General features: G+C 44.9%; 2 protein-coding genes across 2 annotated transcripts; one reads left to right on the forward strand and one right to left on the reverse strand.

The window, feature by feature from the left end:
- Positions 1–763: 763 nt before the first annotated feature.
- LOC117450689 (retinol dehydrogenase 8) lies at positions 764–2,237 on the reverse strand. Its single transcript, XM_034088598.1, has 6 exons — positions 2,141–2,237; positions 1,881–2,042; positions 1,619–1,798; positions 1,435–1,528; positions 1,116–1,296; positions 764–992 (listed from the first exon to the last, which is right to left on the reverse strand). The coding sequence occupies exons 1-6, from the start codon at positions 2,235–2,237 to the stop codon at positions 783–785; spliced, it is 924 nt and encodes a 307-aa protein (XP_033944489.1). The 3' UTR covers positions 764–782.
- Positions 2,238–15,312: 13,075 nt separating this feature from the next.
- Positions 15,313–19,768, forward strand: soul5 (heme-binding protein soul5). Its single transcript, XM_034088603.1, has 8 exons — positions 15,313–15,399; positions 17,671–17,786; positions 17,938–17,997; positions 18,231–18,312; positions 18,399–18,504; positions 18,923–19,077; positions 19,196–19,359; positions 19,484–19,768. Exons 2-8 carry the CDS (start codon positions 17,782–17,784, stop codon positions 19,569–19,571), a joined length of 660 nt encoding a protein of 219 aa, XP_033944494.1. The 5' UTR covers positions 15,313–15,399; positions 17,671–17,781; the 3' UTR covers positions 19,572–19,768.
- Positions 19,769–23,812: the final 4,044 nt, after the last annotated feature.

Raw genomic sequence — 23,812 nt, forward strand, 5'->3', positions numbered from 1 at the left:
GATATTTTATTATCATTATTAATTTCTATACTTGTTTAAAAAGGTAGTTTGAAATACTAAAAGCTAAAAGCTTTCCACGGTGTTCTTTCTACAGTCAAAAGTTGTAAAGTTACTGACAATAAAACTATAGGGAACTACATTTTTTGTGTTCTGGTTTTCAGTGATCAGTTGATCATTAATTCAGGTCATCATTATAATAGTTATGTAAATACAACTCAAAATGCAGTTAGATGATTAATTATTTCATATTTTTATAGTCTGAAATGTAACATTCTCTGTCCAACACAAAAGCCGCACAATAAATGCTGTATTTGGGACTGATGTTAATACACAATGTTTGAAATCCAATTTAAGCCATTTGAGTGCATTATATTGACAAAAAATGTTAGAATTAATATTTCCGTGATTTTAAACTCTATCGCAAGCTACTGTCTAATATATTGCCACAAAGATGAATGTACACCTATCTGATCTCCAGACAATCGATTACGCCAAATCGTATTTTGTCAAATAATTTGTACACCAAAATTTGTATTCATTTTTTCATAACGATATGATTTTCTCAAGTTTACCTGTAAAAACCAATAGAAACATTTAAAACAAAACAAATTACATAAAAACAATAAAGGAGGTAAATTAGTTATTGTACATATTTATCATATAAACTTCTTGTTAATACATATCATTATCCTACAGTTAAAAGTTATATTTAAAAATCTGTGACAAGTTGTATTACTATAACTGTCTCCTTGTATAGTCTATACAACCTGGCCATAAAATCTTTATTTCTTCCCTCCTATTCTCTTCAGTAAGTGCAGCATCGCTAGAGTAGCATTGAACACTTTGTCATGTTTAAAGGTCATCTTATAGAAGGAATCCAGAGGCAGACGTCCTGTGGGATCAGCGTGCTTCAGTGCAGTCATGGGCATGTACAGGCGGTTTGTCTGGTGGCGCAGAGGGGGTTCCTTGTCTGTGATCACTTTAACGGTTTGCTAGAGAAAAGAGACACATATTTTAACACTGGAGGGTTAGGGTTATTATGCATTTGGACTTGCAAAACCACTCATTCTTAATGACTTCTAATCTGAAATAGAAAAATAAATGTCATCACTTGCCTCAGCTACTTCCTCTGGTGTCTGGCCTAATGAGGCAAAAATCTTTTTAGAGTATGGCAGGTAAATTTCACGAAAGATTTTGGCGGTCTCCTTATCCGTCCCTGAAAGATCCATACTCTCAGCGTCTTCATACACCCTTTCAAACTCTGTCACAACAGGGCCAGGTTCCACTAGAGTCGTCCTTGTGACAGAGATGTAAATAAAAGAGTTACATTACAGTCAATGAGTCATATTGTGATGTTACTTAAGTTTTAGTTGTGGGGTGACTGCATTATGTTGTTAAAGCTGATACAGTTTTCAAGACTTGTAATGCAATCACTTGATGTTAAACTTCAACGCTTGCACTGCCAGACTTTCGCAAAATCCTTCCACAGCAAATTTGGAGGCTGAATAAACGTCATTGAAAAGAAGTCCTGTGTAGAAACATAAGGGCACAAGTTAACAAGCTCCTAATTCTTTTTTAATAAGCTTCTGTGCAATTTCAGGGACACAAACAAACGCACCCTGTGTTCCCATGACGCTGCTCATCACGACAATATGGCCGCTCTGCCTCCGCTTCATGTCAGGTAAGACCTCTTTCACCAGACGTGCCAGGCCAAAGAAATTTGTGTCAAAGAGCTCCTTCATGGCATCAATGCTTTGGCACTCCAGAGGTCCAATCATACCAAGACCAGCATTGTTCACTATAACAGCAGAGTATTTAACGTCATACTTTGGAGAGATTAAAAAACGTGTCTATGAGAATGTGAATTAAATGAGACAGACCAAGAACATCCACCCGTCTGTCCGGCAGGCTGTTGACACACTCTCTGATGGAGGATTCAGAACAGGCATCTAACTGTTTGATTTCCAAGGTTTCGTTTAAGGAGTCACCTGCCGCTTTCTCCAAGGGCCCTCGTTTCCCAAGATCCCTCATTGTGGCAACCACTGCCTCAGATAACAAATGAAAACACTTGCTGTAAGTAGCTTTAATAGTTCATTCTATCGTCTACTTTTTTTCTTGTTAATGAGAGTGAAAGGCTGACCTTTAAACCATCTGAGCTCATCTTTGGCCAGCCGTGCAGCCACAGCCAAGCCAATGCCTGAGGAGCAGCCAGTCACCAGCACCCTCCTGGTTCCCATGGCTCGATGATCACTGAAAGAGAATCCCATCATCATCATCATCATCATCATCATCATCATCATCATCATCATCATCATCATCATCATGTACAATCTGGACAATAACATTTTATTTTGTAATAACAATTCAAACATGCTAAGTCAAGTCATGTACTTAATTATTATCATTTTTTTTTATCTGATAAAAATTCACACAGCATTGTAGGCTCAAATTGCACTAAATGCAGCAGCTTTATTTGACTATGATATAATGACAATAATGTACGTGGAACAATTAGTGTCTCTCGTTTTTTTGTTTATCGTCGTTATTTTCCTGTATGATCAGTGAAAACTGGTCCCAAAATAGGTGGTCTTTTTCCTCTGTGATGTGTTATCAAATCTATATGTTTTAAATTGATGTTTTTGATTTGGCTATTTACCTCACATAAAAAGGAAAACTGAACCATCACAAAGTGCAGTTTTCTAGTACATCTTCTAAAATATAGGTAGCTATTTCGGCCCTGAGAGGGAATCACTTGATGTGAAATGCTAACCTTCCAATGTATGGTACCACTATAGGGCTACTTTGGTATGTGTTCAGCGATTAAATTAACTCTAATCTGATTTACGCATACTGGAATTTGTAGCTGCTACAACAGCAAGTTTAGTAATTCTTCCACTGTGGCCTTTCATTCACGCTTGAACCCGTTAACAGGAAAAATCACTGAGTGTGAAGAGTCATGAGATTCACAACACGATAACTAAATATAAACCCTAATAAGTGATGAATGTAATGAATGTTGGAATTTCTCATGTTTAGGTTGTATAAATGTTAACGTTTATGGGTAGGAAGTTCCAGGTCTATAGGCATTCACGCTGAAGTTGTTAGATTAAGTCTAATAAAATACATTCTAGCTAAGCAAACCTTTGCATAGCTAATGTGAAAAAATATGTAGTGCTATGTCTTTGTATGTGTTCAGTAATGCCAATTGTATAGTAATTCATTAAAAAGTAATTGAAAAATGTTCTATTATAGTATAGGCGTATGCCATTAGAATTTCATAGTAAGTGGGTCAAAATAGTATAACATGTTATTTCTAAAAGGCGTAATAGTCTTAAGCATGTCATAAAATCTAATTAAAAATTCATTATGGGTTTTATTTATTTTTTAAAGTCGTAAGAATGCCAAGAGAAGAATTACATATATTTCATTTAAATTTCATATAATAATTATATTTAAAAAATCATAGTATAGTAAGTCATAAAAGGTAAAATAGCATCTCTTTAAAAAAATTCAGATTATAGTATGTCATAAAGAGAAGTTGTGATGTAAAATGGCATAAAAAAAGCAAAAAAAGCCATGATAGTAAATTATCACCAACAGTAGATTTAAAGTAACAACACAGATTATACAATATACAATAAGGTTGTGATGGGAATAGTTCAGAGGCCTGTGGTTCTGCTTTGGTGTTGAAGTCTACCAACCTGTAGAGCGTGCAGCGTCCTCCACAGCAGCAGAAATGGGAAATAAAGACTGTAGGCTACAAAACTAGCTGGTCGATAAATAATGTTGATGCAGAATTAAGGGAGGAGGAACCCAAGCAAATCACAGCGGGACAGGAGGCTACATAAACCCAGCGATTAGGCTACTGAAATTGGTCACTCGGCTCAGTATGTGGGAGTTGTAGTTCTTTGAAATTGGTTCTTTAACCGTTGTAGTTCTCAAAATAGCTAATAACAGAAAGTATTGTTATTATTTATTTATTTTAATATAAGAAAGAGTAAGTTCACAAATGACTTAATCAAAAAATGTCTATCTTAATTTAATTCATCCATTTGTTACATGATGTGTCATTTCGGTTTACTGCGGTTTGATGACAAAGTGTATTAGTAATACAGTACCGTTAGCATTGGTAACATTAATAATCTGTGTCTGTAGGACTACATTACAGTTTTGAATTGCGTTTCAAATTTGACATTTTCTTTTTGAAAGTATTTGCCGGAAGTCTTTTCTGTAGTATCCTAACAAACTTTATTTGCCGTTCTCCATTGTGTCCCCAGGGAAGCAGTAAGCCACGAATAAATAGTACACTTTCAAAAGTCAAGCAGACGCCAACATTTACAATAACATTTCTGTTTCTAATAATCAGTCTGCCTCAAAACAAATGATCCATTCACAAATGCGTTATGTAAGGGAATCGGATAATGTGTGCAGTGCATTATGCATAACTGGGGTTACCTACTGTAACCCAGCTTCTATGAGTAATGGCGCAGCCCTCTAAGGCTATCGCTATTGGGTTATCCCTCTGCGCCCCCGCGCAGCACTGAAACACTTGTAGTCCACGCCCACCCGCTAGGTGGGCCCCACCCTCGGGCCTCCTTCCGGTATAAATAGGAAGGTGGCCCGGCAATCTGCTGCCATACAATATAACTTTTCTTCAGCTATTCGTGGAGCCAGTGGGGCCCAGCGCTTAGAGGGCTGCGCCATTACTCATAGAAGCTGGGTTACAGTAGGTAACCCCAGTTCTATTTCGTATATGGCTTCGCCCTCTAAGGCTATCGCTATTGGGTTAAGGGCGAAGCATGATGTAGTCTGCGCCCGACTGGGTCCGTCCAGCACTAGAAGCACAGACACACCTGCTCAATAACACATCCCTGCCTGTTGTGCCATGCGTAATGGCACCTCCCCGTCCCTGGAACATAGCAAACATACCTGTTTTCCTGACGGGGTGAAGGCTGGGACAATACATACCGACCGCTGTGAGAAGTAGAGACGAAGGTCCCACCTTATCATAGAGGGGGAACAGCCGCTCTCTCCGTGCCAGCCAGGTAGGAGAGCGCTCAGCTGGATCCCTGACTTACTCACTCTGACCAGACACTTCGTATGAAGTGTATTAGAGGAACATCCCTCTCCTACGAGGGGAAAAGGCCGCTCTCTGTGTGCCGAGAGGCAGGAGAGAGGCGCTCAGCTGGCTCCCTGACGTTACTCACTCTAATCAGACACTTCGTACGAAGTGTATTAGAGGAAGGGGAACATCCCTCTGCTACGAGGGGAAAAGGCCGTTCTCTGTGTGCCGAGAGGCAGGAGAGAGGCGCTCAGTTGGCTCCCTGATGTTACTCACTCTAATCAGACACTTCGTACGAAGTGTATTAGAGGAAGGGGAACATCCCTCTCCTACGAGGGGAAAAGGCCGCTCTCTGTGTGCCGAGAGGCAGGAGAGAGGCGCTCAGTTGGCTCCCTGACGTCACTCACTCTGACAGGACACCCAATACGGGGTGCGTCATAGAGGAAAGGGAAACATCCCTCAAATACAATTGAATAAATGAACAGGGGGAAGACCAAGATGCAGCCGTGCAAATATCTTCCACTGACATTCCTCCGTGCAAAGCCGTGGAGGAGGAATTCCTCTGGTGGAGTGCGCATGTTCTCCGGGGCTCTACCGAGACATACGCCTGCGACACCGCCTCACACTTTTACGCAAAGGGCTGCGAGGGAGTTTCCACACGCTGCATTTCACTCTGTCTCTCATCATGCGGCGCGTACACGCCCAGAGGATGAGAGGTATGTGTATGCTGTCCACACGAGGCGTTATAACGGTGCTCGTGGATTTATTGTGACCGTGTGTAGGAGGCATATCTGGGACAGAGGAATGCCGCGAGCTCTGCAGTTTATAAACCAATAGGTTTAAAACAGCAGGCTTCTGCAGCGAATGAACCACCTCTGGAGTGTCCCCCTGTTGGAAGAGACCCCGGGGGATCATCAGTGACCAGCTGACGCCAACGCCGAGCAGCTGCGTCACGGAGAGGGCTGTGTGGGTTGTGACGTGCTTGAGGAGAGCTGTCAGTTCCTCCACTCGCTGCCGCGAGAGCCGCGCTCTGCTGGCTGAGTTTATCTTCTTCCAATTTCTTATGAAACCCAGGCTTGACAGATGCGATACGAGATGTACCGTCTGGAAAGCCACTTCCTCCCTGGAGCGAGCCAGCAAATAGCAGGTCGTCCAGAGGAAACCACACTCTCATCCCTCCTCTGTGTAGTGGCTCCAGCCTTCTCTACAGACGATTGTCTGGTCTGATATTCCCTGAAATGAGAAACGCAGGAATTTCCTGTGTTTCGGGATGAGGGGTACGTGGAAGTATGCATCCTTCAGGTGGAAGTATGCATCCTTCAGGTGGAAGTGTGCATCCTTCAGGTGGAAGTATGCATCCTTCAGGTGGAAGTGAACCAGTCGTCCTGGTGAACACATTCCAGCACCTGTTTGATCGTCAGCATGTGGAATACTGACAGATCGAGGATGTCTCATTGCCCCAGTCTTTTTCGGGATTAGAAAAATAACGGGAGTGAAAACCCCTGATTTTCCTCCCTTTGAGGAACCCTGGAGATATCCTGTTCCAACAGGAGTTCCAACAGGAGTCCCAGCGGCTCGGATTGGAGCGCAAGACATAGCTTCTGGGAGGACAGGAGTGTTTCCTGTATCCCATTGAACTGTGGGGGGGAGAGGCGAACTGCAGGACGTCTCCTCTGCTGATCAGCCTGCTCATCCATCTGTCCATCAGACCCGCGCGCTGCCACTCTGAGAGCGGGCGCACGTGCTCGAGATGTGTTTTTGGTCGTCATGGTGACGAGCCACGCCAGAGCCCTTTCCGCTGCTGCCCGTGAGGCAACCCAAGGCGGGGGCCTCCACACGGTGCGTCTCACTCCGACTCTCATCATGAGGCGCGTACACGCTCAGGGGATGGATGGAGGTGTGTGCAGTGCTGCCCACATGAAGCGTTATAAGTAACGGCGTTCATGTGTTTATTAAGGCCGTGTTTATTAAGGCCGTGTTTATTAAGGCCGTGTGTACGAGGCGTATCTCGGACAGAGGAATACTGCGAGCTCTGTAGGTTATTAACAGGGGTTACAACCGGCAGGCGTCTGCAGCGAGCCCTGCTGTCTACTTAAAGGGGAAAGGAAACACCAATTACAGTTATAATATTCCGGTAGTTTATTCATTTTACAATGGATATTGATCGTAATATTTATTGTATATGATATTACTCGCCAAAAGAAAATTAATTATCCGCCGGCCGGGTGGGGAATTCCGGGACCAGGCCGCCGCCATTAGGGGAGTCCCAAATGGTGACGTCACTGGCTGTGTTTTCGCTCCACCGGAAGTCAACACAACGTAGCAGATATGGCAGCATGGAGGAATTTTGCAATGAGATCGACGTTTTGAACGATGAATTTGACTATTCGTCGGGAGATGACATTGATGTGGAAGCATCTACAGTTACCAGGCATCCCATGGCCTATGCTTATGAACCTATTCGGTCGAATAGAGTGGCATACGATCCGGAATAAAAAAATTAAAAAAACACAATGCTAACAGTGAGCCTCTGAATTAGCCCCGAGCGAAAATGCTAACCTATTACTGCACCGATAGCTCCCTTATTACTTATCCTAGCCGCACATCCAACACATCGTTTATGATCGCAAGGAGACACAGAATCTAACGGTGCCCACCTCAACACTGGAAGATACAAACTCGCGAGGTTATCCACAAAAACGTACATCAAAACAAGTGGCGCTAGGTACTAACATACGCCAGGCTAACGGTTTACCTTCCTCATTGTCTGGTCTAAACTGGTCTTCAATGGCATTACAACGATAAAAACGATGATGTAGTTAATCCATAGGTTAATATCCAATGGGGCTGTGTCCCCTTTGAAATGTTCTGATAATCTATAAGCAATACAACTGCAATTCCGTTATCTGCTGTCCGCTCTGTGCTCCGTGCGCTCTGGGTCCTGCAATACCATCCATCAATAGCAATACTAGCCCTTTTAGGGCTGTTTTCGACAGATGAGCGTGTGTATGCCAGTTTAATTAGTTGAGCTATAGAACACCCCCAATTCTCTATTGTGCGTCATAATAATAGCTACCATTTAGTTTGGACGCGATTGCGTTAATTAATAAGGTCACACTGTGTCAGTAAATACATGTGTGAGCTAGTAATCTGGTAGTGCTGCAATATTTACCTCTCTCTCGGCAGCTGAAGCAACTCGTTTGGTGGCTCGAACTTCACGTTTGTTGACACTGTCATTGTCTTGCGCGGCCGACGTGCTGGGACGGTCGGTGTTCCCGACTGCATACGTTGAGAAATCGAATATTGTGGGAACAGATCCTGGCTTCAAATCCAATGTTTTGTATTGAACCAGGCATCCAGACTGGACTTTGAGCAGCTTCTCATCCTTTAGTGGCAGCCTATGGAAATGTACTTCTTCCTTCTTTGTATAAAATCCATTTGTGCAGCCTGGGGCAATACAATAAACTCCTGACGACGACCGTTTTCTTGTAATGTAAACTACTGGTGCATTGCACGCCATGTTGTTTGTTATTGAGCTTTGGCCCAGGAAGCCGTACACAGTCAGTGACGTCACTGGGAAAGTCCCGGAGCAATGGAAGCGCCCATGGTCATTAGGCACGTATTTCAAAAAGTAAATTCGCGTATCTCGATCGTTTACATTGGAAATAGACTAGATAAATACATTTCCTAATGGTAATATTGTCGCATGGAAAGCAGTTTGAAAAGTGTTTCCATTTCCCTTTAATCAACAGATTAGTGGCAGCCGGCTTAATTAGCGATCTCTGCAGTTTCTTCTTCTTTAGTATAACGTTATATGTCCAACTCTGTGTCGTGTAGCCATGCCCGCATCTCTGGTCCTAGGTCGAAGAGGCTGGCTTCCGAGGGTGGTCTATATAAGGGGCAGATGGTGATTATATGGACAGCGGTCTGCTCAGGGTCACCGCACTCGCATGCCGCACTGTCCGCCAAGCCCCACGTCTTCATCGTGGTTTTAAAGCGACCGACCCCAGTTCGTAGACGGTTTAGAGTGGTCCACTGCCGGCGCGGTAGGTCGTCTCCTCCAATGGTGCCATCTCCTGGGTCCCAGATGTAACGGTGGATTCGGGAGGGCCCGGCTGACACCCACTCCTGCTTCCAAGCTGCTGCCAACCATGCATCTCTGGAGATGTCCTCAGAGGTGGAGTTGAGCATCTCTTGAGCTGCTATGTTGTAGGGGTGGCGGGACTTGAGTCTGTTTGGAGGTGCTGGAGTTATTGTGGTGTGGTGCAGGATGTGCCAGTCATACTTTTGTGCCTTCCTGGCCAGGGCGAGGGTGGCAGCCTCCCGTCGGAGGCCGGCCGGTGCTATTCCCGCAAGGACTGGCAAGAGGGACACAGGGGTAGGCTTTAAGCATCCAGTTATTATTCGAAGGGAGGTATTGATAGCCACGTCGACCTTTTTCGCATGAGGGCTTCTGCTCCAGACTGGGGCGCAGTATTCGGCTGCAGAGAAGACCAGGGCTTGAGTGGATATTCGCAGCGTCTTAGCGGAGGCTCCCCAGGTTGTTCCAGCGAGGCGGCGGATCAGCGCGACCCTGGATGTCACCTTGGCCTTGACTTCTTCCAGGTGTTTATTAAAGGACAATGTCCGATCCAGACGCACTCCAAGATACTTCGGGGCTTGCTGGACCTCCAGACATTTGTTGTCAACGCGCACCTCAAGTTCCCTCTTGGCTTCTCTGGTGCTAAGGTGGTATGCCGCTGCGACTGTTTTCCCGATGCTGAGCTGTAGGCGCCACCTTCGGAGGTATGCTACTAGTGTGCCCATGTCTTCGTTAAGACCCTCTTCCATCGCCTTCCACGTTGGTCGGCTCAGCATGATGGCAAGATCGTCTGCGTAGCCATACTTTCTGGATGTTGTATCAGGTAGGTCGTGGATGTAAATATTGAACAGCATCGGCGAGAGAACAGACCCCTGCGGTACCCCGTTCTTCAGTCTTCTGAGCCTACTGCACTGGCCATTGCTGGTCTGGAGGATAAAGCTACGGTTGGAAAGAGTCTCCATGATGAACTTCACCATGTGGCGGTCCGGTATTGTCCTCAGCAGCTTCAGGTGGAGTCCCCGGAGCCACACAGTGTCATATGCAGCAGTCAGATCCAAATACACTACCCCAGCTTTCTCATTGGCCTGGAAGCTGTCCTCGATGTCCTGGCAGAGTAGTGTTACCTGGTCTGCTGTTGATCTTCCACGACGGAAACCAGCTTGTTCCCGTGGGAGCTGGGAGTCCACCACTGGCTCGATGCGGCTATGGATCATCCTCTCCAAGATCTTAAATGGGACACAGAGCAATGAGATTGGTCTGTATGACTTGGGGTCTTCTGCAGATTTATTTGGCTTTGGCAGAGCTATGACAGAGGCACGGCGCCAAGTCTTTGGGAGCTTTAATCTCTGGTAGCATGATGTGTAGAAAGCACAGAGCCAGCCAGATGTTGTTGAGCTCTGGTGGATGACGAACTCCGGGTGGATGTTGTCACGGCCAGGGGATTTGCCTGGCTTGAGCTTGCTCATGGCCTCACTGAGTTCCTCTGCTGTGAATTCTCCCGAGAGGTTGGAATCGACACTGGCCGCTCCCGAGATGCAAGACACCTCACGCGATGTCAGTCGGGCAAAGGCTTTGTCAGCATCCGGGAAGCGGCCGTTCTTCATGAGCTGGGATGCGATGGCGTTTGCTGTGACTGGGCAGCTGTGGGGTGTTGTATTTCTGCCTGTGAGCTGGTTGATGGTCTGCCACGCCTTGCGACTAGAATGGGTGAAGTCGATTGATTCAACGACCTCTGTCCATCTGGCCCTGCGGGTGATATCTAGCTTCTTGAGCAGTGCTGCTGCAGTCACATCCACCTCTTCTCTGGAGCTAGCCCTCTGGTGGTCACACAGAAGGTGGCTGCATTCCTCGTCCCAACCCGGGATGTAATTCCTGTTATAGCCACGTGGGATGGACTTCTTTGCCGCACCCAGGAGGACCTGGCAATAGGCTGCATAGGCCGTATCCAGGTCGGCTGTGCCTGGGTCTGGCAGGCCAGCTGACATTCTTTCAGTCTCCTCAGCATACGACTCCCAGTTGGCCTTTCGGAAGTTCCATCGCTTGACGGGTTTCCCTGGTACCGGTTCCACCAGTGATGGGACTTTAATGATGGATGGTCGGTGATGTGAGCGGGGAAACCTGTCCAGGACGCGTCTCACCGGTATCGGGTCGTTACTGTGGCATGTGGCGAAGGCCAGGTCCGGGTTGGTGGAGGTGTTCCAGCGTGCAGAGAAGAAGGTTGGAGGCTCCTTGGGGTCATACAGCAGCAGTGCATCAGTGTTGGAGGCCCATTCACTCAGCGCCACTCCATTAGGTGTTGTGTAGTTGTAACCCCAGTCTGTGTGCTGACAGTTGAAGTTTATTAACCGATAGGTTAAAACTAGCAGAATTCTGCAGCGAGCCCTGACGCCGTGGCGCTGCGGGCGCTGCCGCTGGGGCACGCAGCCTCCCGTGAGGCGAAAGGGCTGTGACGAAGCCTCCACACGCTGCGTTTCACTCCGGCTGTCATCATGAGGCGTGTACACGCTCAGGGGATGAGTGGCGGTGTGTGTCCTGCCCTGTAGGCCGCCGCGGCTTTGTTGTCTGTGCGAATCAACCCATGCTGATTCCGCAGCAACGGGGCAAAGTGCTGAATTATTCTCCGTAAGGAGATCAATTCCAGCACACTTATGTGGAAAAACATGTGACATGCACGTTCCTCCCCACCCTGAGAGAGATGCGTCTGTGAACACCGAGATGTGTGACGTAACTCTGCCCAGGGGAACCCCCTCTGACAGGACGTTGGGACTTTTCCCGCGTCACCACGCTGCGTGGTATGACACGTTGAAGGAGAGCTGTCAGCGTTTCCACTCTCTGCCGTGAGAGTCGTGCTCTCATGCGGCTGAGTTCAATTCCACCCCCAGGTAAACAATACTCTGGGCTGGAACAGGACAGCTCTTTTCCCAGTTGATCATGAAAACCCAGCTTTGACAGATGCGATATGAGTATACCGTCTGTAAAGCCGCTTCCTCCCTGGAGCGAGCCAGCAGCAGCAGGTCGTCCAGGTAAAAAGTACTCTCATTCCTCCTCTGTGTAGCGGCTGCAGCGCCGTCTCTACACACTTTGAAAAAGTACGAGGAGCCAGGGAATAGCCGAACGTCAGACGGCCTATTCCCTGGAATGAAAACCTCAGGAATTTCCTGTGTTTTGGAATGATGGCACATGGAAGTAAGTGGGTCTCATTCCCCCTGTTTTTTTCGGGATAAGAAAATAGCGGGAGTAATACCCCTGATTCTCTTCCTCCTGGGGAACCCTGGAAATAGTCTCTTTCAACAGGAGTTCCCGTAGCTCTGCTTGGAGCGCAAGACACTGTTCTCGGGATGTTAGGCATGTCACCTGTATCCCTTTGAACTGTGGGGGGGTGGAGGCGAACTGCAGGGTGTACCCTCTGCTGATCAGCCTGTGCATCCATCCGTCCATCAAACACAGGCGCTGCCACGCCGAGAAACACTCTGACAGCGGGCGCGCCTGTTCGAGATGTGTTGTGGTTGTCATGACGACGAGCCACTCCAAAGCCCTCGAGACAACCCAAGGGCTGTGCGGAGGCCTCCACACGCTGCGTATCACTCCGCCTCGCATCATGAGACGTGTACACGCTCAGAGGATGGATGGAGGTGTGTGCAGTAATATCCACATGAGGCGTTACCACTGCTCTCATGGGCTTATTATGACCGTGTATAGGTGGCGTATCTCGGACAGAAGAATGCCGCGACTGTCTGTGGTTTAATAACCGAAGAGTCATAACCATCAGAAATCTGTCGCGAACCATGCCGCCTACTAATCATCAGATTGGAGGCAGTTGGTGTAATTATTGTGCTCCGCAGCTTATTAATCGATAGATTAAATAGCGCAGGCTTTTGTACCGAACCCGGCTGGCTATTAACCGACAGGTCATAGGCAGCCTTCGTCGGTGCGGGACGGTGCCCTGGAGGTGCGGGTCGGTGCCCCAGCCGCCGCTGACGGACGATTCTGACGCCTCGGCTGCTGTTGCTGCTGGTGTCTGTCCGTCTGCCGCCGGGTTGGCTGCTGCTGCTGCCGCTGGTGTCGCTGCTGCTTCACCGCTGGCTGGAGCCAACCGACGTGCTGGCGGATGTCCTCCGCCTGCTCCGAAGCCGCCTTCATGGAATCAACCATGGTCAGGAACTGGGGCCCGAACAGCCCTTCCCAGCTGATCGGAGCGTCCAGTAAGACCTTCCTGACTGGCTCTGTGACCGCTGCCTGCTGTAACCAGAGGTGACGCTGGATCTGTGTCATCCATGCCGTAATCCTCGCCTGGGACACCGCCACGGCTGCGCACAGCGTGAGCGCCGTGCTGGCCCCTTAGCGATCTCCTCCGACTCCTCTGGAACCACGGTGGTGGATCGCTCGACCAACGTCACCAACGTCACCACCGATTTGGTCAAAGCGATGTTGTTTGCCGCTGCTGACGCCTGGAACGCACACTGGTGCGCCCGGTCAGCCTGGCGGGCGACATACTGGTCCTTGGGGTCGGCCAACATAGGGCGCCGTCCGGCGACCAAGTTGGCCTGTCTTACCCCGAACAATGCCGTTAAGCTCGGTTCCAGAGCGGGGGTGGTTGGGAAAACCTCCCGTACTCGTGGAACGGGGAGACCTCTACATGCTGCTGCCTTGCCGATTATTTCCGGCAGCTCCAGCATGATGCCTCCCAATGCCGGTAGCGCCGTGGCCACGGAGAAGGGGACCACGTGCTCGACCGCCACCTCTGACTCTCGCTCCGACCCCGTCTCCCCCGTCCGGGGAAGAGGGGGAAGGGGAGAGCCGCATGGCGAGCCCTGGATGGAGGCGGGGAAGGAGTCGTCCGACTCCTGCCCCCCACTCGCCTCCATAAACAGGCTGTCCTGGATGGGCACCTGCCCACCCCAGACGTCTTGAGGACATGCGACCTGCTGGCTGAGAGCCGCGTCCGCGTGCTCTGGCCCCAGACAGGCTGCGCATATCGGATGCAAAACATAGCTCATAATGTAGCCTGTATTGCACGAAGGGCACATACGGACACACTCTGGCCCAATCCCAAACCACTCCCTCGACCCTACCCCTCCGTGACGGGAGTGAACTCCGTCTGGAGCCACACTCGCAGCTCAACGAGGCTCCCTCCTGTCAGATTGAGGGAGTAAACACAGCAGCAAGCTTTGGGACGGCCTCCCCTCTCTCCGGCACAAACAGGAAAAGCCGTAACTGTAACAACGGTTTCAAATCAGCATAGACAAAAAGTTTAAATGAATAACTCAAATAAAACTCCAAACATCTTTCATTGTGTTTCAAAGCTCTTTTAGTTTTAAACCTGATGTTTATAAGCTTCTTAGTTTTTGCAACGGTCTGTAAATATACACAACTTTATAATAAAATGCACACATGTACCTTTTTCTAGACTAAACACAGGTTTGATCCTCAGTTAAAAACATATTAGGTTATCATGAGGTTGTTAACATCGCAGTTTATCAGCGGATGTTTGCTGGAACTACTTGTAAACAGCTTGTTTCCTGACGGACACACACACACACACACACACACACACACACACACACACACACACACACACACACACACACACACACACACACACACACACACACACACACACACACACACACACACAGCGTGACTCCGGTCAGGTAGAGACCGGTCTCAAGTCAGCACCACTGCAGACTCGCTGTTTGAGGGCTTGATAGCCCACTCCCCCTCCACACCGCTCCACACTCGTTGCTTTGGAACAGCCCTCAATGTGGCGGACCCTCCGCGCGAACGCGCAAACGTAGGGGTAGGGTGTAGGGCGTGGTTTGGGATTGGGCCTCTTTATTGCTCATGCTGTTGCTTTCTCGTGCTTCAGTAAACTGCTGGTTGCTGAAGAAAAGAGGGAGCAGATTGCCGGGCCACCTTCCTATTTATACCGGAAGGAGGCCCGAGGGTGGGGCCCACCTAGCGGGTGGGCGTGGACTACAAGTGTTTCAGTGCTGCGCGGGGGCGCAGAGGGATAGCCTTAGAGGGCGAAGCCATATACGAAATAGAACATGGTGAAGGGATTGTTTGTTTTAGTGTTGCAGTTCTTCAATGTGACCACTTGAGGGCACTAAACACACAGGTTACCCGTTATTTCCACAACACCAGATGGATATTTCCGGTAACAACTATCAAAATAAAACAATCAAAAACTGTCGTCGCGGTGAAACAATCACATTAAATTTGATTTGTGTTCTCTAGCTAGCTGTTCAAGAACCAGGTGAGGTTTGTTATAGTAACTGTAATAACTAACAGTCTACTGTAAGTTCATTTGGCAGGCTACCGTTCACACAGGTTTGCTTTACATCTAGCGTGTGTTAAACTGAGAATGCGTGAGAGCTGGCCTAAGGGCGGGCTTACCATGTCCTCCTATATGCTTTCTCATGAGAGGAAATCCTTTCATTCGGTTCTACTCAGGTTACCCCATTTAGTGTTTATGTAGAAGGTTATAATTTTCTCCCTTAAGGAGCTTTACAATTATGATGCAGCCTGTGGAGAGGGAAACGTACAGAAAGTGCAACGTTGAAAAGACATAGGCCTACAAACGTATTCAATAACTTCCCTGTCATAAAGTAAGGTTCTACAAGAAACACATCAAAGGTCTCCTAATGTTAATGCTTCTACATTTATGTTGATGGAAAAAATATTTAAAGGAAATAACATCCAATAATATAAATGTCCTGACTTCCAGTGTAGTAGAACAATGCTGTATTCATTAGGAGTCTCTTGGTCACATGACCTGAAAGCTATTGACAAAAAAACCAAGACTTTTTATTTAGAAAAATGCTGAATTTTCAATAAAATGTTGCAAAATCACTCAAATCCAATTAAAATAGTTGTGGCCTAATCGTCCAGCGTCGTACCTGCAAAGGCTGACAAAACACTAAAATACAATTCGTCCAGTGATGTTTCACTTTGTAACATGAAATGGAAACTATTGAAAATTATACTTTTCAATGAAAGAAGTTATGATAAAAAAATCTGATCAAATAAAAAAACATTAAAAATCCAATTCAAAGAAGTTTGTTTTATGGATTTTAGTATTTCCATAACATATTTGATGAAAAATCTACTGTTTTCTTAAAATTCTTAATTATGTTGTTATGTCCTTCAGACCTAGTGACAGCAAACTATTGCAGCATTTAGTTACTGCCCTGTAAAAGTTCCATACCAGCAGTTTTTAGATTCACTTAATAACACATTATTTATTTGTACCGATTTCTTTATTTTTCTTTATTTCAAAAACCAAAGGTCAAATATGAGACCTTAAGGTATTCAGGTGAATATGATAATTTCAATAATTCTATTAAACAAGAACGTCTTCTTCTTTGCCAATTTACCAGTTGGTTTTGCTTTAGTATTTCTTTCTTTTAAACATCTTCTTTTTAGTTTTGAAATAAAGATGTATCAACAGCACACAGTTTTCTTCTATGTCGTGCACCAAAACTCTCTTATCTTTTAAACGTATGAGCGAGATTCAACCTTTTGTCTTGTGGTAGAATGCATTTGTTTGAAATGGGGAGAAACTCCAGGGTACAGAAATCTATCACAAAAGATGCAATGTTCAGACTTCTTATGTTACATGAATCTTACATAGTTTCTGTCCAACCCAGTTATTTGTTTCTGTTGTTGTGTGTCCAGGGTTGTTTAAGACATTTTGTACAATATGGTGGTAAATAATACGGCATGGGAACAAGGCATTTCCCTCATTTCATTCATTGAGAGATGAAACTTGAACCACCAACTAGTAAAAAGACAGTGATTGAAAAACAGGTTTGCATTGGACCAAAAGTGTACTTAGTAAGTGACCACTGAGTGTATGTGCTAGTGTATTGTGATGACCAGTGGGGACATGGGACCACACTTCAACAACGACCAACAAATTACATCTAAAAAACGGTCAATAAATAGTTCAGAATGTTTATTTTTGCATTTTACCTTCGATATTCTGTTTGAAGTTTACTGTTGAGGTTTGCACAAAGACAGCAAATGACTTTAAGCATACAATTGTCTATTATATACTTTCCAGAGTAAGAGATCAAATTGAAGTCAAAGGTGTAGAACCTATATGAAGCCAGCCAGACTAAGATAACCTGTCTCACCTACGCTCCTACAGTCATGTTGCACACATTGACCCACATGCACACAAATATCACCCAACGATACATTGGCGCTTTTAGCTGATATTATTATTGTTTTAAGACAGTAATATCTTCACCTGTCACTGGCTGTCGGAACAAACTAATCTTTCAAAGTCATGTATTTGTTGCAGTGCTGTTGTGTTGGGTAGTGTTAAACATTGGAAATGTGTTCACCCCCTGTCACAGAGGAGTCTAAACTAAATCTCCCTTAAGATAATCTAAATTGTTAGTAAAAAATGTGTGATATAAATGACACGTGCAGCCTAGTGTGTCTCTGTTTCATAATTATTCCCAGTTTTCTGCTTTGCGTTTCCATTGGTTGTGAACATCTGTCGTCTGGTTTGCGTTAGGGGTTCAGGGAGTGGCCAGTTCTCCTTTCATAACCAGGGTTGGAATAAAAGGATGCTTTGGACCAGACTCTCAGTATCCAACTTCAGGAGCACAGCACCCAACACTCTGCTATGATGTAAGTATACTTTTATTGTTCAGATGTCTTACATGAAAATCAATGCATAGTATTTCCAAGTGTATGAACTCATTTGAAATGCTATGAAAACTTTCAAATGCACAACAATTGCTTGTTCACTATTTTGGAAAATATTGTTTGTGTGTTCTAGGATTTACATTTCAGGACTTGTTGGCTTCCTGTTGGTGCTAACGGCTGAGGCCAGGATTGGGTAAGAAACCTGAATTGAATCCTCATGTTTGTAGATTCTTGCCTGCATTTCACTTCAGTTACAGATTAAAAAAAGACTTTACTCAGATCCCGACAAAGTTTATTACTGCTATATTTTATACATTAAATAAAACTGTCCTAAATCTAGTTGACAAGAACACTTCATACTGTTTATTGTACAGTATATTCCCTGATGTCTGCATTTTTTTTTTAAATGTCTTTGTCAATACACAGGAGCTCCTCTGAACTTGACTTCTGCTCTGAGACCGAACAGTGTCTGCTGTTTGATTCCATTTGTAAGACTGATGAATATGAGGCAAGTGTGCAAAGACAAACCAGTTCATATTTGAGGTGCAAATTGTTTTCAAAGCCCACTCCCTTTTCTTTGTGTTTGCCTCTCAGGTCCGTGACTATGGCAATGTGACATGGGTTTGGACTGAAGAGAAAAGCTATTTCATGGACTTTGCAATCTTCCCATTATTCCGCAGACTGTTTAACTACATCAGTGGTGGTTATTTATCTTTTTTATTTAATGTTTTATTGAAAGAGAAGACTCAAAACAGAAAATCAAAACAGCACAACATTTGAATACAATACAGATGTTAAGCATTACAGAGAACATTCATTAGCATTTAAATAGATGGATGAGAGTGTAATGTAAAGAGTAAAATGTTTTCATAAGTTTTAATCATTATGTTTGCCAGGAAGATAGTATAAAAGATAGTACTACTGTGTTTCAATATGTGGTGCAGCTACAATTGAAATGTTTTTTTTCCTGACATTATAATTACAATATTGAGTTGTTCTAGAGAGCAGAAATAGTTTATCTGATGTATAAGCCCTAATATTTAGGGTTTTTTTATGCATTTACTTTGTGACATTTCTTTAAAAAATAACACTTGTATTTTTATGGTGCTTACCTTCAGACTTCGGCATTGAAATGACAGCTCCTGTTATCATAAACATCGCTGAGGACAAGTCATCTTTTTCTATATTCGGTATGAAAAAGTATATATACACAATGAGTTTCTTGATGCCCGCTGAACATCAGGCCAATCCCCCCAGACCTAATGATAGGAAGGTAAGCCTTTATGTCAAAAAACATTGGAGAAAAATAAAAATCATATTTTCTTGAGAACTAATTATGTGAGTTATCTGTCAGCTTCAGCAGATAATAAAACATTGTTGCTTTCTTGCAGGTGAAGATCGGTCACATGGACGCAATGAAGGTGTATGTACGGAGCTATAAAGGATTGATGTCGAGCTTCCTCTACAAAAGCGAAGCGTATGCTCTGTCCTCTGACCTAGACTCGGCGGGTGCAAACTATGAAAAAGACCACAACTATGCTGTTGGATATAACAGGTAAAGAAATCTCCCTCATTTTCTTAGTGATAACCAAAAAGAAAATTGTTGATGAGAGAAAAACTTGTGTTAATGTTTTTATATTTTGCCATAAATGTATTGTGTGTGCATTTGTTTCTTGCAGTCCAAAGAAGATGTTTAACAGCTACAATGAGGTGTGGTATGTTGTGAACGGTGAACCGGTGTGTTCCAGCAGTGAGGAGATGGGTTGAGCCCATAGGTTGAGCCCTGTGCAATGACAGCCTTTATGAAAAGATGTTGTAGCTGCTTCAGGTTATAATGTGTCATACAAACAACCTGCAAGTGAGACCACTGATCTTTAAAAGGATGATGAATTTCAATTAGTTGAATATACAATGTAGACTTTTTTAAACCAGCTTGTTTGCTGGCTTTCTGTTTTCTTCAATAAAGTTACCCTTTTGCAGTGATTTATTGTTGTTTGTGATTTATGTTGTTCTTACCCAAAAAAAAGGCCTCCTCAAATGTGTCATAAGCAACTGGTTTAATGAAGAAGCCTGCCAAAATAAATCACTTCAGTTCCATTCTACAATACCACCAGATGGCACTAAATAAAAAAATACTATGACTTGGAGCAGTGGTTCTCAAATGGGGGTACGTGGACCCCTAGGGGTACGTTGGAGTACTGCAGGGGGTACGTGAGATTTATTTTATGTTAATGAAAAAAACAACATAAATAATGCATTTAAACAAACTACTAATAGTAGATTAACTACTTTATCCAAAGTTTTACAGTAATTCTGGATAATAAAATGGGAACAATAAACGGGGTGCTCTCTTTTCCTCTCCCTCTCCTGACAGCCCGTCAGGCTCGTGCAGCTCCCTGAACCTGTAATAAGTGACCCGACCAGTGGCGGCTGGTGGAAAATATTATTGGTGGGGCTATGGAAATGGTGACAAAACCATACTAGGTCGGTCCTAATTTTTTGAGAAATTACCCCTTAAATTATGACTTCTGGTGATGTTAGAGGGGAGGGCGGGGGGGACAAATTGAGGTTTAAAAATATGAGATAATCCATAATCTTCAGTGTGGTTAGCTATGAATCTTCCTGTGCAACAGTACAGTAGGCCCACACAAACTGCAGAACACTGGTGCTTTGGGAAGACTCAAATCATTGAATTCCCATTTAAAATCAGGAGACTAAATACGAACATTGTGTATGTGTGTCATACTTGCCAACCCTCTCGATTTTCGTGGGAAACTCCCGCATTTCTCCCGATTTCTGACAAAATCAGATTTGCTCACGACTGTTTCCACTCGGACTTTAATACAGCTACACCATTGTTTGGTTTCCATGGTAGCGCGTCTCTTTAGTAGCGCACACAACTCAAAGTGAGGGTGAGGAAGATGAAAACTGAACAAGAATCGACAACTCCACCCTCTGCTCACTCCTTTCCTGTAAAATACAGGTCCAGCCCACACATATGCTCCATGGTGCTACAGGCATTGCCCTTACAACTACAATAAGCATGTACATGTTAATCTACAGCTCCGGCGATCCACTAGCACCGGAGTCTCCACCTGCAGACAACTACTGTAGCGTCACCTTGGATACGAGTCCAAACAACTCACAGACACACAGGCCAGGACGCTGACAGGGCGCCCTTTTGCATCAGATCTGACGACGCTGATTGGCTGAAATTATGTTTCGGCGGCATAGTTTACAGATAGCAACAGTCAGCTTGTTGGCTGCTGCTGCTCTGGCTGAGGGCTCCTTTCTACCGCCCGGACGAGAGAGGGTAATGATACACGCTGCGGCCAGCCAGGAAACATGTGACTTATCAGTAACTTTAGACATCGTAAAACAATTTTAAACGAGATTTTATTGTAGATTATACATTTTACTGATACCAACTATATAATATTTACCTTGTTCTTTAAAAATAAAAATAAAAATATTTTTTGGAAATATAATTTTTATTTTAATGACAATCAAACATGTGGGAAGAGGGGGGGCGCCCCTATGGGCCGGCCGCCACTAGACCCGACAGTAAAGAATACACATATGTATAACTAGTTCCAGAGTAGATAAACTAGCTAAGTGTATTAGGTCTAACTCTTATGGCGCGTTTCCACTGCAGCGGGTAGCTCGCTTGAAGCATGCCGAGCCATGCGGGGCCCGTTTTTGGTTGCGTTTCCACTTGGACTAGTTTTGGCCCGGGGCTACTTTATCACCTTTTTTCTGGCCCGACTAAATCGTGGTTCTAGGGCCAGGAACAACCAGGCTGAGTCGGGCGGAGTATGCTAAACTAGAGAGAGAATCGCTGGCAAGGGGGCTACAACTACAACAAAATGAACATATTTGACCGTGATTTAATTGTAATACACGTTTTAAAATGATGCCGAACTAACAACATACTGATACCGGTTAGTAAAAACCATGAATTAATGCTTTGACAAGTCTGCAGACAGACGGCAGGCGAAAAACCCTTTTAAAATGCTTGTTTTCTAAATGGAGCTTGGCTAAGCTAACGTTATATATGCTCCGACCGTCCACACTCACAACAACGGCCTATACAGACATAAATAAACCAGCGACTGTATTCACCATGACACAGGCAGTCTGTGGTTTGTACTTGTTTAACTTTTGTCTAGTTTCTGAACAGATATGAAGAGCTGTGAGCCCTGAGTGCTAAGAGCTAACGGCTGTGTTGTTTTTCTGGGGCTCTCATTGAAGATGACGTCACGGCTCCGCCTACACTGCGTATAGTAACTGCCCCAGTTCCTAAACTGTAACGGCCCGTACACACTACAGGCGTCAAAAAAGCTTGAAGCTGGGCGTGTCGGAGCGTCAAAAAAAGCTTGGAGCTTGGGGATTTTATTCAAGCAACACGACCAACAACCAATCACATGAATCTCCCGCCCCCGACATACAAAGCAAAAAACCCCGGGGATTTTATGGGAGCAATATATATATAAACTCCCCAAACAGGCGAAAACCTACCAGTTTCACCCACTGTCTCTGCCACCTCCCTCCATGCAGGCCCGGTTCTACGGGGGTGCATAAGGGTGCATTGCACCCTCAGTTGAGTTGTTATGCACCCTCATTTGAAAAATTAAAAGTGAAAAAAAAAAAAGTAAAAAAAAATTGTTTTAATTAAAAGTGAAAAATATTACATATATAATAACAATAATAATAATAATAATAATAATAATAGTAGTAGTAATAATAATAAGAAGAAGAATATAGTTGAAATAAAATAAATTGTAATTGTGGTTAAATAACATTGTCTGCTGCATTTATTTGGTCAATTTAAACGGTAAGTAACGTTATTATATCAGGTGCGCGTGACCTGTGCCGCTGCGCAGTCAATGATGGACATCAGAAAATGGTTAAAACAACCAGCCCTTATCGCCAGCAGTAACACTGCATCTACTGCAGGTAATAACAGTTCAGATCATGGGGATATTACGTTACCCGCGGTAGCTCTCTTCGTTGCCCCAAAACACCGCCACCCCTCGGCGGCCCACAAGTGCCAGAGGACCTCGGGAAAACAGAGCCTGTACAGTGGGGTAAGGCGCTCATTTTGCAGCTAATGGTTCCACAACAGAGATTGGCTGGAATATTCCTCTAAAAAATATGCCATCTGTGCATCGTAATGCCTGTAGACATTTCGGTCTTGAAAGGGGAGTGATTTGTAAAATATCCATAAAGAAATAGTAAACCTGCTTACAGTTCTGTTTCATATGGGTGTTGTGATGTATCCATAGATCTCTTCATGTTGCTCTCAAAGTGCACCAGATTGATGCTTTTCACTTCAATATTTAAAAAAAAAAAAATCTTCCCCGGGGAGCATGCCCCCGGACCCCCCTAGAAGAGGTGAGGACCCCCCTAGAGGGTGTTATGTCCACTCCCATTTATAAAAATAGCACTTTACCACTGCACCCTCTCTAATCTCAGATGCACCCTTAGTAATTTTGTTCTGGAACCGGGCCTGCCTCCATGCCTGGTTCCTCCGGTTTGTATCCCGGTAGGTGAAGAGGGTCTGGTCATACAAAACCGGGTGATTTGCTACAGCGATAATTAGTTTCTCCTCCATATTTTTTTGAAATATAGAAATGAACGGCGGGATATCTCTCCCAGCTTAGACGCGGTTTGATTGGCTACGGCTTGAGCTGTCAGATTTTCCGAAACGGGATTTGATTGGCTGGCGCTGGCTACTCCGGCGTCTCCGGTGGAGACGGACCGCTATGCTACCCACAATTCAGTTCGGCGAAAAAGCGAGGCAACGTGACGTCACCCCATTCAAAGTGAATGGGCAGATTGAAGCTGTCGACGCTGTAGTGTGGACGGGCCGTTAGCGTTGCTTGGCAACGGCGTGTGGCCTTATGCATAATATGTATGATGGGTCAAAATCCCATGCTCATAAAATGCTCATATATTTGATTCTCTTCATTCCCCACGCCCCAAAATAAATACATAAATAAATAAAT

This window comes from Pseudochaenichthys georgianus, chromosome 8 (assembly GCF_902827115.2).
Source record: "Pseudochaenichthys georgianus chromosome 8, fPseGeo1.2, whole genome shotgun sequence".
Classification (NCBI taxonomy): domain Eukaryota; kingdom Metazoa; phylum Chordata; class Actinopteri; order Perciformes; family Channichthyidae; genus Pseudochaenichthys; species Pseudochaenichthys georgianus.

What these genes read in the sequence shown, in the direction of transcription:
- LOC117450689 (XM_034088598.1), bottom strand. Translation starts at nt 2,237, where the DNA reads ATGGGAACCAGGAGGGTGCTGGTGACTGGCTGCTCCTCAGGCATTGGC. An exon ending in CAGACGGGTGGATGTTCTTG is followed by an intron (nt 1,799 to 1,880) that starts GTCTGTCTCATT and finishes CTGCTGTTATAG; the next exon opens with TGAACAATGCTGGTCTTGGT. An exon ending in GCGTTGAAGTTTAACATCAA is followed by an intron (nt 1,297 to 1,434) that starts GTGATTGCATTA and finishes CTCTGTCACAAG; the next exon opens with GACGACTCTAGTGGAACCTG.
- soul5 (XM_034088603.1), top strand. An exon ending in GTAAGACTGATGAATATGAG is followed by an intron (nt 18,313 to 18,398) that starts GCAAGTGTGCAA and finishes TTTGCCTCTCAG; the next exon opens with GTCCGTGACTATGGCAATGT. An exon ending in TATGCTGTTGGATATAACAG is followed by an intron (nt 19,360 to 19,483) that starts GTAAAGAAATCT and finishes TGTTTCTTGCAG; the next exon opens with TCCAAAGAAGATGTTTAACA.